The 18,409-nt window shown below is 41.8% G+C and overlaps 2 protein-coding genes and 1 long non-coding RNA gene across 10 annotated transcripts in view; 2 read left to right on the forward strand and 1 right to left on the reverse strand.

The window, feature by feature from the left end:
- LOC125994225 (uncharacterized) overlaps positions 1 to 3,080 on the reverse strand; it is a 12,072-nt gene extending 8,992 nt beyond the window's left edge. Inside the window, exon 1 of the long non-coding RNA XR_007490531.2 lies at positions 2,949 to 3,080. This is a non-coding gene — a long non-coding RNA (uncharacterized lncRNA). The remainder of the gene's footprint in view (positions 1 to 2,948) is intronic.
- Positions 1 to 4,919, forward strand: part of LOC125994041 (coiled-coil domain-containing protein 158) — a 15,945-nt gene extending 11,026 nt beyond the window's left edge. For all 7 annotated transcript variants that reach the window (XM_049763201.2, XM_049763195.2, XM_049763197.2 and 4 more), the window contains one exon: positions 1,497 to 4,919. The gene's annotated coding sequence lies outside the window, so the exon portion shown is untranslated. The remainder of the gene's footprint in view (positions 1 to 1,496) is intronic.
- On the forward strand, positions 4,547 to 17,319 carry scarb2a (scavenger receptor class B, member 2a). 2 transcript variants are annotated; one of them, XM_049763246.2, is made up of 13 exons: positions 4,547 to 4,918; positions 8,673 to 8,830; positions 8,919 to 9,066; positions 9,190 to 9,384; positions 9,838 to 9,929; positions 10,502 to 10,621; positions 10,827 to 11,005; positions 12,317 to 12,435; positions 12,556 to 12,629; positions 12,697 to 12,748; positions 12,835 to 12,987; positions 13,677 to 13,724; positions 14,472 to 17,319. In XM_049763246.2, exons 1-13 carry the CDS (start codon positions 4,796 to 4,798, stop codon positions 14,601 to 14,603), a joined length of 1,593 nt encoding a protein of 530 aa, XP_049619203.1. In that variant the 5' UTR covers positions 4,547 to 4,795; the 3' UTR covers positions 14,604 to 17,319. The 2 variants fall into 2 exon arrangements, with proteins under 2 accessions (XP_049619203.1, XP_049619204.1); XM_049763247.2 differs by lacking the exon at positions 13,677 to 13,724.
- The last annotated feature ends 1,090 nt before the right edge of the window (positions 17,320 to 18,409 follow it).

An 18,409-nucleotide genomic window follows, 5' to 3' on the forward strand; every position in this document is an offset into this window, starting at 1 on the left:
ATAATGTAAAGAAGGTGGGAGCTGTGCATATATTGCAGACATGATAGATTCTTAGTAGATTACACGTTCTACACGTTGCCATCTTCCATGCAGCACCATTTACAAACACTACCAGACGTGGATTATAGTCTTTACATTACAATTAAAAGTCAAACCAAAATAAAAACAAATAGACGTATATCCCAAAAAGTAGAATACATTAGTCTCTGTAAAGAAATCTAAAATGATAACAAAAGAAAAGAATACATATACTGATTATACTGTATAATACAGATCAATAATGTAATTTTAACTTGTCCAATTTACAATTTTTTTCTGAAACAAGAAAAATTATCACGTTTTATTGTTGCGATATGTATGTGTATTCACGAGCACGCCCACGCTTGAATTGCCTCCTTTCAAACACACCTGTTATTTATCCTTGGTGTGTTATTTGTACTACAACCAGATTGTAATTTGAAGGCTGTTGCGACCTCGTGCTGACATGACTCACTGCATGCAGCCTGCTTTGTTTTATTTAATTCTGGAAAAAGTGCTTTCTATTCGTACACACATCCTATCCAAGAGATTTGGCAGAAATATTCAAAGAGATAAAAGACATCAGAGAGAAATAAAAGATGTCAGTGAGGGGACAGTGTGGCGCTGTTATGTAACGTAAAAGTAATGTAACGATACTTAGTTCACACATTTTTATTTTAAATCAGCTCCAACTGAGAGTCCAATCAAACCAACAGAAGTAGGAACTAAAACCGGACCAAAATGTCACTGTAAAATCAGTCTGTCGCACTCTAGCTAGCAGCTAGTTAGCTTTTCAGCTAGCATGAAAAGCTGAGATGTCTAAAGTTATTTGTCCACAAAAAACTCCAGCTAAAAGTCCTCTTTGAGCAACAGGAATGGAAATTTCAAATAAAATCAGTTTGTGGCTATCGAGCTACTTTCAGGCGTTCAAAGTCGGAGGTACCATTGCCAACAAGTAGGCACCATTTGGCTGATTCAGTTGATATTTTCTTTCTTTCATTCTTCCTCATGAATGGACATTTTGTGGTGAGGTCAAAATTCGCCGCAAAAAAGTTGTCGGGGACAAAGACTGGGATTCATAAGCATTTTTCCCCAAAAAATCATTTACCCGCTGTGGGATAAAGTCTCTTTGTATTGCAGCGTGTGAATTGCGTCGAGCATACCGTGAAATAACACTGACGCAGTTCATCTTATGAACGCACGCATAATTTTGACAAAATGAAGAAAAAGTCTGTCCTTTTTTTTTTTAAATAACAACAAAAATCCTACTTTAGAATCCTATTGAAAATATAAAGAACGAATGATCCCCGATTGTTCACTGAGCTGTAAAAGAAAAGGCGTCAGTGTCGCTCTGCCGAGCAAACACAAAAAAAAAACAGCGCTTGAACCGTTTTACCCTTTTCTTCCAGACAAATTACTCCAACTGTTATTTTCCCCCCACCCGATGATTCTCTTCTGCATTGCTCTTGTTTGAACAGATGCCGGACCCCCCTGCCCCCCCCCCCCCCATCCTATGGAGTACAATGAGGTAACACTCAGTGGCAGTGAGAGTTCAGCGCCCAGTCGGTTTCTTTCCGAGAGAGACACATCAAAAACCGCCCTGTGTGTCACTTCCTGCACCAAAACTAAATGGAGGACATTAATTTAAGAATGGCTCTTATGCAAGAGGCAGCGACCGCACTCACCTTTTGGATGTTTACTTTAAAGGCAACAAATTTGACAGTACTAACAAATTTAACAATTTTATATCGTTCGAGGGGGAAGACAAAGACGTCAATAATGTTAATGCTAAGGTTTTGACAGCCGCTATGGGCCTTATGTGACGGGACAACCTTTCCCTGCAAAAAGTCAAACCGACCCTGGAGTTTGGACTATTTTACTGAACGCTTCGTTGAAGTCAACTTGCTATATGTTGAAGCATCTCATGTGTGTGGTTTTATTCTACAAATGAAGCTGAGATGAGCAGCTGGTGTTGTCTGTAAATAAGCTTTGCTGTTGGCCTCCCACAAGTGTCCAGTGTCCCGTTTCCTCGTCACAGGCAGGCAAGATATTCCGAGTTCCACGATGCAAAGGGGTCATGTAAAATCCCGGCAATGTCACCCCTGACCTAAAAGATCCAGACAGTTGTCATGTGTGGTCAAATTGACGCTTTTAAAATGACCAAAAAAAGATTTATTTTTTTTAAAAAAACAATATTGCAAACTTCGTTTTAGATACATTAAAATAGTGTTTTTATTTTTTTGTTCTCCATTTTCCCACCTTTTTCCAACAGCTCCAGTTTGTGAAAAGGGGAGAAAATATCAAGCAGTGTAAACATTTATTGCGTGGTGAGAAAAAAAAAAAATGACAGATCACGTAAGGTGGATTGTTATTCTGGAAACTGAAAGATCTGCTAGATGGCCATCAGGAGTCTTCCTGGATTCCACTTTCCAGGCATTTTGGGAAGTCAGGACGGTTGACATCTCTCTTATCACAAAATGTCAACCAAAATGAAAAGCAATTTCCTTGATCCGCATGTACTTTAGCTCGTGGCACATCCTTCCCCAAAACGTCACAAAAGTTCTGCTGAATAGCCAACAAACAAAAAAGAGAACATAATGTCAAAAAAAACAGAATCCTGTCCCTACACCCAATTTTAACTGGTCGTACCTTGGCCTTTGTCGCATCCTTCACATCAACTAACAAACGGCCATGACAATGTCAACGCAAAAAATAACCAGATTGAAAAAAAATGATATCCTCGATCCGCAACTAAATTTAAAAGGTTGCACCTTGTCTGGTGTCACATCCTTCCCCAAACCGTCACTGAAGTCCTTACTAATCGCCAACAACCACCGAAGAGAGCATAATGTCAACCAAAATCATAATACAACCACATTAAAAATAAAAAACAATTTCCTGGATGTGTACCTAAATTTAAATAAGTGTACCTTGGCCGATGTCGCATCCTTCTCAAAAACGTCACTGAAGTCCTGTTTAATTGCTAACAACCAGCGATGAGAACATAATGTCCGACAAAATCATAATGGCAACCGAATTGGAAATAAAAAACTATTTCCTGGATGCGTACCTAAATTTAAGTGGGTTTACTTTGGCAATACTGCATCCTTCCAAAAACGTCACTCAAGTAAATTGCTAACAAACAGCAATGAAAACTTATTGTTATCAAAAATCATAATACAGGGTTTAAATGCGATCGTTTCGACCAAATACCTCTGGTCAACTGTTTGCATGTGATGATCTGTCATTTACCACGATATTAATCAGAACAGCCGTGTGACACGTGATAATGATGTAAACATATTTAGCACAATAACTGCAACTGTTTTTATTAAAGCAACAGTGTGATAAAAACAAGTTAGTAATTCAAGTAGTCGTTTAAAACCACAATTATTATTATATCAATTAACTGCCATGTCCTCAGCCGTTTATCGAACAGAACAATGAAATAAATAAAATAAAATTTCAAGCAATTTAACCACGTGACATTACACACTAGGCCACACCCCTTAAATGCACACATTCAACACAGGAACATGACAGTATGCACACTAATTGCATTTTACGAAACCTATGTCACCACATTCTCTTCATTACATTTTCATTACTTGTTAAAAACAAAAAAAATGATGTTTTAATTTGATGGGGAAATTGATTTGAGATACCATACAAGTTCAGTTAATGAATGAATTCAACTTTGCTCAAAATGGTATTGAAGTCCTATAACTAATTCGGCACTCATCAGTGCTGTTCAAATCCAGCCTAATATTTAATGGTGGAGATGGGGGGTAATTTAGGATACACAAACGTGTGCTTTGTGCATTATTATTCGACATGTATTGACCAAACTGCAGGTCCTCTTCTCCGTTATGCTCCTCGATGCTCACTGCTGGAAATCTCACCAGCGTCTCCCCTTTAAATATCAACCCCGCCCCAAAATCAGTCGATCAAATTCGCCATCGTGCCCACCGGCTTCTAACCAATCAGCGAGCGGAGGGGCTAGTGTCGAGACGGTGGTCCGTGCGAACTTAAACCAATAAGAGGCCGAGTTTGACGCAAGGGGAGAGGGAGGTGGGGGCGGGGGGCGTGACGTCAAGACCGTCATCATTTCAAAGCGTAACTTTTTTGGAATAAAAGTGTAACAAAAGAAGCATTGTAAGAATTTAAGCGGTTTGAAAAGAATATTTGCTAATTACATGTCGAAATAAAAATCATTTAAAGTCACGTCATGATGCCGCTTATTCACAAATTCTAAAATTAAATGCTAACGTTTTTGTTTTTTTTTTTAACCAAAAACCAGTATAAACTTGCCAAATGGAGTGTATTAAAGGATTGAAGACTGAAGACTGGTCGGGCGCGCCAGTAGTTGTGATTGTAATAGACGAGTGGCATCCTTTTTAAATAGTAGCCAGTGGGGGTGTGGATTTTTTTTTTTTTTCACTACACGACGCCCCGCCCGGCTCAGCCTCCGAAAACGCGGCGCTCCGCCTCACGGGCTTCATTCCAGTAGAGAGGGGGAACTAGAGGGGCAGGGGGGCAACGCGGCGGCTCCTCCTCATCAACCACCGGCTTCAAAAACCCACTTCACCCGGCTAAAATCGCCACCTTCGCCCCGGAGCCTTGCACAGGAACTGTCGGGAGTGGAAAGAGAAAGAAAACCTCTCTAAGAAGTAGACCCGAGGGGACGAATCGAACGCACCTCAATTCAGGGACGCCATCCCCCCCAAAGGCTTCAAAAGCAACATTTTTCCACAGTTTTTGTGTCTTTTCTGTCATTATGACTCGGAGATCGTGTGCCATTTACGCCACCGGCATCGTGTGTGCCCACCTCCTAATCGTGGGGATCGCCCTCGTGGTGGCTCAAGTCTTCCAGACCACAATTCACAACCGCTTGAAAAAGGTGAGCTCAGTTTGACCTTCTTTTAAAGTCTGGAATGCCACTAAAAATGCTTTACTGGAAAACATTACACTAAGGCTCAGACCGGCTGATGCAGCATGACCCACTGACACATTCCCGGATACGATGCTCTCTGATCCTGTCTTCCCATTTACGCAACTTCAATGCAACATTAAAGCCTTAATAGCCTTTCCTATTTACAAAAATTGACTTTGCAGGGCAAATTGTTCCCCTCAACAGTAACCACAACGATCCAGTATGTTGCTATTTCATTTTTGTCCCTACTGCTCATCTCAATGTACCTTTTTAGCTATAGAAAATAGATACTGCTTTAGTCTCGAGATATAAAGGACTTAATTTGATGTTAAAATCAAAGCAGAGAATCTACAAAGCCTTTTTCATTCATTGCCATTCATTCATGTGCAGTGATTGGCTCTTAATGTATCGCAGGTTAAATTGACTCATCCATCCATGTGCATGAAATATTTTCAAAACTTGTGCAGAATATTCATATGTATATTTTTTTTGTCTTCAAATGAGTGGGTGACCCACGACCCTGAACTGGATAAGCGATGTTGAAAATGGCTGAATCGGTACTAACCCCAATGACAAGTAAAACCAGAGCGTAGCAATTTAAGAAACATGGATATCAGGTTCTTTTTTCCGACTGTTATCGTGGTATAAAAAAATTCTATGGCACATTAAAACGATGTTCACTATAAAATAGTTCATTCATTCATTTGCAGTTTCCAGTGTCGTAGGTCATTGTGGAGTTGAAACGTCAAATTGTAAAAACAAAACATTTTTTATTGTTTCTTTGTATTTTAATAGTATGTTCAATTTGCATGGTATGTTATATATTAACAGGGACAAATATCTGGTTTTAAACACATAACTGGCTCATGGGGGAGAAAAAAATGAAGTTTTCTGAAACTGAAGCGTTGCAGGTCATCTGATTGACTGGGGGTGTACGTTGAATATTTGCAGTGTGACTGGGTCCAGTCACACTGCAAATCCAGTCCAGGGTGAGGAGAAGAAATGGCATTGAAAATGGACAGATGAATCTGAACAAACACAACAGATGTTGGAGGAACCCTGCCCTGTAGGTTAACAAGCTTTTTTTTTTTTTTTTTTTTTTTTTAACATGAACAAATGCATTGGTGTTGCAATGTGTCCGCTTGTGACAGCAGCAGGAGGAGGGCGGGTAGAGGTTGTCTGTATTTGGATGGAGGATGGGGGATGAGGGAAGGGAGTTGACGGGTGAAACTTGCTTACCTTTAAGTCTCGAGTTGTGTTTACGCTGAGTTGTCTTGTTTTTATTTAGCGAGTGGCCCCTTTTTACACTCTTTGTCATTCCCAGCTGTTGGAGTGGCTTGTTAGCTTCTGAAGCTAACAAGGCATGTTTGTTTCGATTTATACATCACCAATGGTGGAGACCGTTGCTAACATTTTATGGAAAGAAATAATAAGATAGCAGGTTCATCATAACCTTTTTTTTTTAAATTTGTTTTGCTGTTTAACCATCAAAACATTTTTAAATGTCAGGTGAGTAGTTCATACAAATCAAGTCAATGCCAAATATGACTTCAAAATATAAATCATACAAAATAATCAATATAAAGATAAGAATATAAATGATGAGGCAATGGAAAAAGTGAATCTATTCTCTTGTTTTATCAATGCCTATATATTTTCAAATTTCCACACAACGCACCCTCACGGGAGCGGTGAAATTGGCATTGTGGCGATTCAGCAGCTCAATCGGGGGCAGCAGCTGACGCGCTATATGGCGCAGCCCGGCACACCCGCCGCCACCTTTAACCTTTTCGGAATATTTGGCATTCCTCTTGCTGACATGAATCAGCGGCGAGCATTTTCGGGGGCACCATGCCAACTCATCTGGACTACTTAGGGAGGAAGCCAGCCAGCCAGCTAGCTTCCCTCTGCTCCTTGGTGTTGTAAATTAATTTTCCCCATTGACAATCTCTAAATGAAAAGTTAGCAGGGGGTAACTGCTAATCCTCAACTGCCTCAAGGAAGAAAAAAACAAGCCTAATTGCAGATTTGCTTGAAAGTTGTAGTTCAGGATAAGATAAGCAGAGTGCGCAGTAAAATAAGAGAAATTATGTTGTATCGTTTTTAAAAATCGTTAGCCTAAGTGAGCTTGATTTTAATCTCAATACTCAAAACCGCAACTTAATTTTCTCAACATTTTTTTCATGACTGTTCTCATATAATTCTGACTTTTTGATCAGCTTTTGAAATTCTTGTGCGCTTTTTTTGGGCGCTATATAGTTCTGTTTAATTGGCGTCGTGATTATTCAATTCAACTTCATAAAACAGTTCAAATTAAGGATGAGAGGTCCTTGTAAAATAAAGGGGGGGGGAAAAAATCTCATTACGAGCTCCCTGGATTGAAAAGTTTGAGAATCCCAGCTCTAGGGCGTGGAAGGAAATATAAATCATGTGAGGAATTTCTTGCCTTCTTCAAGCCCTGGGGGCAGGACTTCTATATTTTTTTTCTTTTTTCACTGCGCTGGAACCAGTAAACTGCAAACACAGACTGATCGGACGATGACGGATTGAGCGTGAAAGCGTTTGAAAAGTGAGACACGCCGGGTTCCGTCTGGGGTACTTGAACTTCATTTTTCTCATCACATATGTTCTCTGTCAAACAGTGCCGACTATTTGTTTACTGTGTACTAAACTATTTGTTTAAGGGCTGGTCCTCATCAACCTTCAAGCATGTCCTTGGACTGTGTTTCTCCTGATAAACCAGATCCAAATAACAGTCCAAAGCATCAAAGCAACCTTGGGGTGAAAAAAAAAAAAAATCCAAGGAGTCGTGCTTTTTTCTTTCATAAAAGGAAGAAGTTACTTTTGAAAGTGCGTGACATCGTCCTGATTTCACTTCCACGTTTATAATGTGACAATGTGGAGAGGTGAATATTTGCTTATTTTTGTAGAAAAAAGAATTTGAAAAAAAGGTGTAAAGTTACAAAATTTTCCAACAAAAACTATTTGCTTATTTTTGAAGAAAAAAGGTTTTTGGAAAAAAGGTCTAAAATTACAAGAAAAACTACAAATTTTTCCGAAAGTAGGGATTCTTTACATTTTTTCTTTAAATAAGTCTAATTTCTGAACCCAAATCTATGTAGTATTTTTTTCATAGTAACATACTTATATCGTATTTACGATGACTAAAGCTTTATGAAAGTATTACTTAGAAAATCTTGTATGCCTTTCAAGGCAAAATGCTATTTTTCCGAGAAACAAAAAAATAACTTACAGGAACACGAAACGTGTCGGCAAAGTTTGCTTGCCTTGAGCTCGACTGAGTTTTCACGGGAAGCCTGGTGTTGGCGCGAGGATGCAAGCGACCCAACAAATAACCACACCGGCCATAAAAGTCTGCCAAGGTCACAAAGTCTCTTGACAGGAAGCGGCGGCCGCGTCTTGGAGACAATGCCCTCAACGGTTAACCTGAAGCAAACAGAGGCTTTTGAGCAAACTTGAAACGAGCGGAAGTGTTGTTACTTACGTCCACGTGCTTAAAAATAACCTAATCCACTAGTGGTGGGAAAAGTGCAAGTACTTTTACTTTACTTGAGTAGATTCATCTACCGTGCCGACATTTGCCGGCACGCTCGTCCTCTTGTTCGAGCTTGCCCGGACACGCAAATACAGTTTCCATCTTGTGAAGCGTGTGTGCGAGTGCTCTCAGGAGCTCTGTATTAAGTCTTACTTTGTGTTTTAGGAAATAACGCTTACGGAGAAGAGTCAGATGTTCGAGTCGTGGAAGAACCCTCCCCCGCCCGTCTACATGGAGTACTACTTCTTCAACGTCACCAACCCGGAGGTGTTCTTAGCGGGAGGCCGGGCGGCCGTCCAGCAGATCGGACCTTACACCTACAGGTAATGCGACACCCCCCTCCGGACCCCCGATGAGCCTCCTGGCGTCTGACCCGCGTCTGACCCGCGTCCTACCGTTTCCCCGCCCCAGGGAGTACCGGCCCAGGGAGAACGTCACCTTCCTGGAGAACGGCACCAAAGTGTACGCCCTCAACCCTAAAAGCTTTGTCTTCATGCGGGAGAAGTCGGTGGGGGATCCCGAAGTGGACCTCCTCAGGACCATCAACATCCCCTTTGTGGTGGGTGGCCGTTGGTTTATCTTTGCCCTTATGAACACAATGGTTCTTCTATGGCTGGTGCGACTTATACTCCGAAAAATACAGTTCTGTATATTTGACTTTTGCTTGACCGTGTCCTCCCAGGTGGTGATGAACGAGCTCAACTCGTACTCATTCTTACTGCGCAGCATCATCTCCATGTACATCAAAGGCCTGGGGGCCGAGTTGTTTACCACGCGCACGGTGCACGAGTACCTGTGGGGCTTCAAGGACCCTATCCTCACCAAGATCCACTCCATGAAGCCGGACGTGGACGAGTACTTTGGGCTCATGTGGAAGGTGAGCGCCGAGGGCTCACGCAGTCGTGTCTTTTTGCAGACTTCCTGTTAGCGTGACGCAACTTCTGCAATGCTGCGGCGAGGTTACCAGCCACTCTGAGACTCTTAGCTGACTTGGAATTAAAGCCGACCACCCAAGACACTACGTCGACAGTATTGAGACAAATTCTGCAAACATTTGATGACCGCTAGAATCTCAATATTATTGTGCCCCCCCCCCCCCAAATTAACGGACTGCTTTCCCCCTCCCCATCTCCAATTACGAGCCTTCCTTGTGCTCCGTTTGAGGCTTATTGTCCCCTACGAGGACATGGCGTCAGCCAAACACAAAGCGGCGTTTCTTTTCACGGCTCATTAAAGCGTAGGGACGCAAACGCGTTCTGACTCAGTGCCTGGCCAGCATGCGGCGCTTCGTGTCTCAACCCGTCTCGCTCGCTCTCTCTCGTCTCGACAGAAAAATGGAACCCACGAAGGGGAGTTTGTCTTCAACACCGGCGAGCAGGACTACATGGAGTACGGCAAAATCGACACGTGGAACGGACTCAAGTAAACGCTTTTTCTTTCATTATTTGGATCAGCTTTTGTTTTTTTTGGGGTTGTTTTTAAATAGTCCTTCTTAGGTCCACTCGGTCAGATATTCTCAGTATTTGCCCAGTTAGACAACTTTTGAGTTGTGTCCAGAGCAGGGGAACCCTTTGCTCTCTGGATTTGAATATTGCAAAATGTTTGGCTATCTATTGCGACTTTGTACTTTAGATCCAGGTCGGTAGATTTGAGAACGCGCCAATACATCAAGCATTGAATAGATTGTCCCATTTCCCGAGGCAAAAAAGAAAAAAAAAAAAGCCTTTTACAGCAAATTAGATAATAAAAACATATGACACACTTTATTGTACACATTAAAACGAGCGCAAAATGGAGCTCTACACCAAAATTAGCTACTTGTGTCAATCTGACTCCGAAATTCACTTCCGTCATTCAACCCATGAAAACAAAGTGACCACGATGACTCATGTCAATCAGACGAGAAAAATTTTGATTTCCAAAGCTCTTTTTTTTTAACGTCGACATGTGACAGTAACAGCTAACATTGCCGTTTGTTTTCTCCTCGCGACCAGGGAGATGACGTTCTGGTCATCCAACCAGAGCAACATGATCAACGGCACGGACGGCGCCGTCTTCCACCCGCTCATCAACAGGAACGAGCTGCTCTATATCTTCGCCGCCGATCTCTGCAGGTATGCGCGCACGGATATCGCGTCCTCGCCCGCCCTTGTTTACCATCCAGGAAAAACACAAGATCGTGAATCACAGATAAAGACTATCTCAGGGACTGATAAGTAGTTTGTAGCGGACACTCCCCGGAAGCTAAACGATACACAGGAAACCGTTTTGAAGCTGAGATGAGCGCGCAGGGTTCACCCACTTCGTTTTTTCTGGCAGATCCATCCATCTGGCTTACGTGAAGGACGTGGAGGTGAAAGGCATCCAGGCGTACCGCTTCGCGCCTCCCGACGACGTGCTCATGAGCCCCGTGGATAACCCGGCCAACGAGGGCTTCTGTGTGCCCGCCGGAGACTGTCTGGGCACCGGCGTGCTCAAAGTCAGCGTGTGTCGACAAGGTAAGAGGAAATGACGGCAGGAAATGCCAAGTGAAACTACACAAAGGCCAACTTCTGATGTTACCCCACATCTTCATTCATAGTCGAACTTATTCGGCACTTTGGCCGTTATACAAAGTAACGGCAAAAGTCAGCAAAGCAATTTTCATGGGCGGAAATATAGCTTCATTGTCAATCATTAGCTCAATTTAAGTTGTTCATTATCCCACGGCTGTTCACAACAACACGATTGAAAATTCATTTTACATCGAACCCGTGACGGTTCTCAGCAAATTTCGACACCCAATTCCGATCTGCCCGCTTCAATCGGAATGTTTTTTGACTTCATCATCCGAAGATGGCCCTGTGCATTCTGGTCCTTTCTGCTTGCTGTTCGACCGTTCGGGTGAATGTTTAACGGTGTCGGTGCGCTCGTGTCGCAATGATTGAACTATTTGACCGTGTTGAGTGAAGAGCCATTGCTGCGATAAGAGCACGAGGAGCATCCCAGACATACACTACACACGCTCACCTCTGGACTCTGCTGTTTGCATTCCTTCAACCATTCATCGTCCTTATCAGACACTTGTACTGCCAGATTAGCATATTGGATGGACTACTGTGCAAAAAAAAAAGCCCATTTAACAATGTAATTAGATCAACCCCCCCAAAAAAAAAACACTAGATTGAGTTTGTTTTTTTTAGCAAATTTTTGCACCATTGCTAATTATTCAACTTTCAGCGGGCGTATTGACACTGAAAAGTTTCAGACCAGAACTAATTTATTGTAAAATGCAGTTTGGTTGTTTTTATTATAAAGGGAAAATTTGAAATATTTCTGGCCCTATGAAAAGTTTTTGCCCCCTGAACCTTCTAATTGGTTGTGACACTTCTGGCAAAATGTTTCTTCTGTGACCTCCTTGATGAGCTGTCTGCGTTGATGTGTTTTTGGAGTCATTTAGTTCGACTGGTCGCCCGCCCGCACGCACCACTTTCTCCATTTGTGGAGATTGGCTTTGTTGTTGAGGTCACAAAGCCCTCAAAGCCTTTGTCCTTTTTTTTTTTTTTTTCTTCATGTTGTCATATGATGCTTTTCTTTTTGAGGAAAGTGTGAAAGGTGTTTTCCAATCTCAAAACAATCAGTGCGGCCATTGTGGACTCTAGATGTTTACGATCACCATGTCAGCATGTCGTTAAAAGACGTGCCGGCACTATCAATAGCGCTCCATCGACTATAGTTCTCCTCGAGCTCACGTTTCTTCTTATCTACAGGACCTTCTGGAGGTTAACAGCAGTCATTGACCTAGTATTACTTTTGTGCCCTCCCTCCAGGCGCTCCCATTGTGGTGTCCTTCCCGCACTTCTACCAGGCCGACCCAAAGTACATTAACGCAATCGAAGGCCTCAATCCAAACAAGGAGGACCACGAGACCTATCTGGACCTGCAGCCGGTACGGCGCGTTCTAGAACCTACAATGACAATCCCAGATGCGGACAAATGTGTTCACACTGTGCTCTGAATTGACAATGACTTTTTTTAAGCAACTTGTGTGTGTGTGTTGTGTGTACAGACCACAGGTGTTCCCATTCGTGCCTGCAAGCGCGCTCAGCTCAATGTCATCCTGAAGAGAGTGTCAGGCTTCCCGTAAGTCCATTTGTAATTCCCCCCCCCTTTAAACGTGCTAGCTAACATGCCACCTCCTGTCTCACAGGACGACCAGGTACATCAACGAAACCATTTTCCCCATCATGTACGTCAATGAGGTGAGCATGACTCCCCCACAGACACACAACGTGCTAGAACATTTGAACTTCAACCTCCCTAACGGAGACTTTTGTTCCTCTGGTAGACGGCCACGGTTGATGACGACTCTGCTGCCCAGATGAGGACGCTGCTGCTTATTGTCACCCTGGTGTCGAACTTTCCTTTGCTCATCGTGGGCATGGGCCTCATCCTGCTGCTTGTCCTGGTGGTCCTGTTCTGCCGTAACCGCCAGAAGAAGGTAAGTTCACACGTAGACCCCCGAGCTTTAATAATCTGTTAGCTCGCAGTATCCCTACTAGATTTTTAGTGTTGTTATGCTAAACGAAATGCTAACTCTAGACTGTGTGGAAGGTTCGAAGCCCCAAACTTGTCGCATGCTAACTAACGCATTGCATGCATCCTTACCTTAACTTAACCCGTTTTTTTCCCCCGCAATTCTAAAGTTGTCTGTTAGAGCATTTTTTTTTTAAAAGACGCAATAGCACTGCTTTAGCTCGCTGTTTAGTTGAGAAAACTTCATTTGTGTACTATTAGCGTAGCAACTGCTAGCAAAACAACTGTACCTCAAAGTCACAGTTGTGTTTTTAAGCAGCAAGTAATCACATTTTTAAAACAGTTGAGAACACAACCTATTAGCCTAGCGTCTCCACGGCTTGCTTGTTTTTGCTTACCAAAGACTAACAATTGGTGTGCTGTTTGTCATTGTTTGAAAACTAAGCATGCTAAGCTAACAAAACCAACTTCACATACCAATGTTAGAATTTGTTGAAAAGCGATCTCCAAATGCAGGTTTTTAAGGTGTCTTAGCATGATGGGAAATGTTGACAATGCTAAATTGCCATGTGAAGCATTTTGGTTGTTTGTTGCTGAATTAACCTGTTTGAATTTTCTGTAACGCTCCCCTTTTTTCCCCTTTTTCTGTTTTAGAACGAAGTAAAACGCATTGATTTTACTGAGGCTTTTCATTCTTTTGCTGTAAGTCTTTTTTTCCATTTTTGTTGCCTTGTTTGCTGTTCCATGGTTTTGCATTTTGTTGCCTATCTCGAGTATCGTTTTTCATTCCCAGTTGGATCTTACAGTGCATTTTCCTCATTTAGTCTGTTTACATTTCATCCCATAGTTACTTGAGTCCCAAGTGTTCCATATTTACCGTATTTCCTCAAATGGTGCTACATGGTTTACTTGAGGGAGGGGGATAAATAGATGAAAAGATCTTTATCCCTATGGATACTTTTTCATCCCAACCAGGAAACAGTAAGTTCCCTCTTCTGGCTGACGTCACCGATCACATTTGACTTGGCTTGCTAACCAAAACCGGAGCTCGGAAACATTCTTTGTGGTTTTATATTTATCATGAGGCATTCAAATTTACTAAATTTGTCCTTATTTGGTTTTACACTGCACATTCACTTGATTAAAAAAAAAAAAAAAAAATTCTTTTAGAATGCCTCTCTATAAATTCAGTAAATGCTCACTTCATGAGGAAATACGGTCTAATGAAGATGTCACTGTAAACATTTCAAGAAGTAATTTTCAATATGATGAAGTTTGGTCACCTGATTTTGTCTTGAGCTGTGAAGCTGATATATATTTTTGAAACTAAGTGTTTACGTGCTTTTTATTCTGCCGGTTAGCGATTTGGCGCCTTTGCCATCTGTTACTAATCTCCTTCCTTTTGTTTTTATTTAATTTTTTTCCCCTTTCTGGATCGCTCCGCTGCAGACGGCCAAAGACGAGACCGCGTACACGCAGGTCAGTGACAAGACGGACGAGTCGCCCGATGCTCCCCCCGGCCAGCCGCAAAAGAATGGATCCTACATCGCCATGGATCCAGTGGAGGCCCAGAAGTGTTGATCCAGGATGGACCCCCTACCCCCCACCCAACCCTCCCTCCCTTGCACTCCAAGCCAGAAGCTCTGGCGTGGCGGCTGAGGGAAGTGGGTGGGCTCGCTATTTCGCAGGGGTGGGTCCTCTCCCTGATCTCATGCCTCACTACGCTGAGCCCGAGTCAATCAGGAGAAGATTGCTCTTCCTCTCCTGGTTGGCTCCAAAGATGAAGGACTCGACCAGGTGTTGTTTTCCGCCCCCTCACACCCAAAATGGTCATCATTCCAACACGGATGCACCGTCCCACCAGTGGGAACCGCCTTGCCCTATTAAGTATTAGGTTTAAAAAAAACAAAAAAAACTGAGCCAAACAGTTTTGTCATTTTTGCCTTTGTTTCACACACTAGCTGGTTGTGAAAGTGTGTGTTCCACCACTCCTCCTCCTCCCCCTTCTAACACTAGACTTTTCCTAGCTGCTCCGTTTGTGCCCTTTCTATAGCTAGTCAAAGATTATGATTTTTTTTTTTTTGTCCAATGGGGAACCACAACAACAAAAAGACTTGCGGAACTTACAAGGGAGCCTCGAAGTGGCTTTCTTTGCCTTACCGCCACGACGGTTTGCACGTCTACACTGTTACTCAAGCACAATTGGAGCCTCGTGCGGTCCTCGGCAAGTCTTTTCTTCAAGAGTCAAAGACACTTCAAGAGTCCAAGACACTGTCAGTCTTAGTGTGCAAAACGCAGCACTTGAATCACATGTCTTATCATTTCAAAAAAAAAAAAAAAAAAAAAAAAACCTCCAGACACACACACACACTTTTTGCCTGGAAAATGTGCCCCATGTGTATTATTTTTTTTTGTTCTTGTTTTTGATATTTCTACAAGTTGGTCCAGCTACACAACATTTCACGTGTCTTTGCTGCTTGGACGTGGCCAGCCAATAAGCTGTGGACGGTCCTCCGAGACGTATTCACGCTGCCATTCCAGTCAAACTTTCTGAGAGCTTAAAATCCAACGAGACGTACGTTTGTGACGTACGTTCAACAACAACACTGTGGTCATTTATTTAGTTTACTAAAAGGCCTTTTTTCCTTTTGTGTGAAAAGTTTCCATCAATTTGGTGTGGTTCAGATTAACAATAATTGTTATCATGGATGGATGGATGGATGTTAAATGAGCTACATTTCATCACTACGTAAAATAAATTTTGTCAATATTCAGCACACTAATGGAAGTAATTGCAAAACGATTTATTCTATTCCACTTGTAGCATTTTGTTAACACCCTAATCTACATCTTCACCAACGGTTTAGTTAAACTGTCGGACCAACCATCTTGTGTACTTTGAAACCGCAAAATCATGTTAACTACTGAACCACCTGATGGAAACTTTCTTTTTTTTTATGTCATGTATGTGATACGACACGTGTCATCCACTTTGGGCTAGCTGGGTAAAGTACAAATCCTTGTCAGCAGTAGGGACATTTTTGGAACCTTTTGCAAAGGAAACTGTTGCGAATTTTTTTTTTAGAACTTTAAGCCTGCCTTCGATCCCCATCTTGACTGGCAATCTAACGGTTTCAAAGAGTTTGGTTATTTTGTGACCAAGAGAAACGATAAATGCCGAGCCCAAAAACTTTTAGGTCAGTGTTAAGGGCTCCAGTGCATTTTGCTTTCATTATGGGTTGGATCGGTTGTTTTGTTCCAACTGCAGGCGAGCTCAGAAAAGAACTCATAGGAATATTTTTTTGGGGGGAAAAATTGAACCACTTTTTTGACGTTTGATTTCTTAAAAGTGTGACGGTTTGTTTACTTCTAGCACTTCTTTTGATTTTGCCAGCATGGTTAATTCCGACATTTTTATATTTTTGGGACCATTCACAATGCCACCATAACCTTTTTGGAGACCTTACTCACGACCTGTGACCAAAGACATCCCTGTGCCGCAAACCTTATTTTTTTTTCCCCCCCTTCGCCTTGTGCCACCGTATTCGCTGCTGTGCCTTCTTGACATCAAGGCTGAAAAAGGAACACTTTGGCGTGGAATCTCAGTATTATTATTTTTATTATGTAAGATAAAAGCAATACAGAGTTGTGTGTACAAATGAATGGTTTTTATAACAAGGGCCGCGTATTTATGTTTGGGTGTTCCCCCAGGAATTGTCCGTTTTTGTTTGTTTTTGTGTAGTTTTTGTCCAGTACCACTTGGGTCCAATTTGATTTCATTTATATTTTGAAGTTTGAACATTTTTGTCGAGTACCACTTGGGTCCAATTTGATTTCATATTTTGAAGTTTGAACAAAAAAAGTTGTGGGGAAAATAAAAGATGTAGCTGATGCTAACATGCTAATATTGTGGAGGGCTTTGATGGCCAGGCTGATTATCTTGATGTGACGAATAAGATGAATGATGCCCCCCCCTCCTCTTCCTTCCTCTCCTCCTCCTCCTCTCTCACTATTCAGGGACCAGCAGTCGTGCCATAAACCTACTCGGGGTCCCAACACGTTTCAATTTGCGCCTCTTTCCGTTACGGGCAATGTTGTCACACTGGTTTGATGGTTGTTGTTTTTGGTTATCCGAATGACAATCCCCCCCTTTTGGCAGGAGAGGTGAAAAAGAAAAATTCCAAGTACTACTCGTTTTGAGTTTTGATAATTTCCACTGCACACACCTTTCTTACAGAACTTTTGTAAACGTTTCTAGTGTATTTGCAAGAAAATAAAGCTTGCCATCAAGTACAAAGTGGCCTGCTGCTCTTCATTTCTGACACATTTCATCTCGAAGTTCCTTTTGTTTTCATATGCAATAGTGTACACCACTTTATATTGTTAATATGTATTTTATAGATTTCTTTAAATATATATTTTTCACTACAGAGAGTTTATTTGAGTTGCATTTATTGGTTATACTGCCATGTCATTTAGTGCGCTTTGTCCGACATTGACTACATGATGACCCAGATAGTGAAAACACACATATTGCAAATTTGTTTGCCTTGATGTAAGTGTGCAGAGTGAAAGGTTACTAGTCCAGCCGTAAGCTATTGCATCACAAGCTGCTCTCAGAAGTGCACAACGGGACACGTTAATGTTTGTCTTTTCTGGACTCTTCCATAAGCGTAGAAAGAAGAGTTCAACATCTGTTCATGTAAAATACTCAAATTAAATGACCTACAGGTGCCCTTCACACGTGGCTTATTTAAAAAGAACTTTATTTGTATATTATTTTGTTCAGCTTCATGATCATGCTGTGCATAGTTCCACATATTTTGAATACTGCAGCTGAGAATGGCAATTTTTGTAAGGTCAATGACCTTGAAAGGAAAAAAGGACCTTGTTAGGAAAAAATACTTGCTCACATGCAAAGAGAAGATGAAGTCAGCAAAAAGAAGACCGCACAACAGGCCGCAAAAAGATGACAGTGAGTCAAAATTGGCACTGGTGAAGATTCCCATGATTTGAAACCCTGCTTTGAAACTCACCCTAGTTTGAAACACTATTTAGAAACACAATTTTAAAACCCTAATCCTAATTTGAAGCCCTACTTTGAAACCCTAACCCTACTATGAAACTCATAACCCTAATTTTAAACCCGATTTTGAAATCTGAACCCTAATTTGAAAGACTTTACTGAACATACTCGTACGTTATTAACCACAACTGATGTGTACTATAATATCAAGACAAATACCTTGATAATCAAACACCTGAAAACCCATCAATAAAAATTTTCATTCCATAATAAACGTTTGTAGGATTCCTGTAAAGAGCCACTTAAATTTTAATAAGCGGTCTTCATTACCCTCTTGTGGTAACTTTACGACACTGCTCAG

The sequence above is a fragment of the Syngnathus scovelli genome, chromosome 3 (assembly GCF_024217435.2).
Source record: "Syngnathus scovelli strain Florida chromosome 3, RoL_Ssco_1.2, whole genome shotgun sequence".
In the NCBI taxonomy this organism is placed as follows: Eukaryota; Metazoa; Chordata; class Actinopteri; order Syngnathiformes; family Syngnathidae; genus Syngnathus; species Syngnathus scovelli.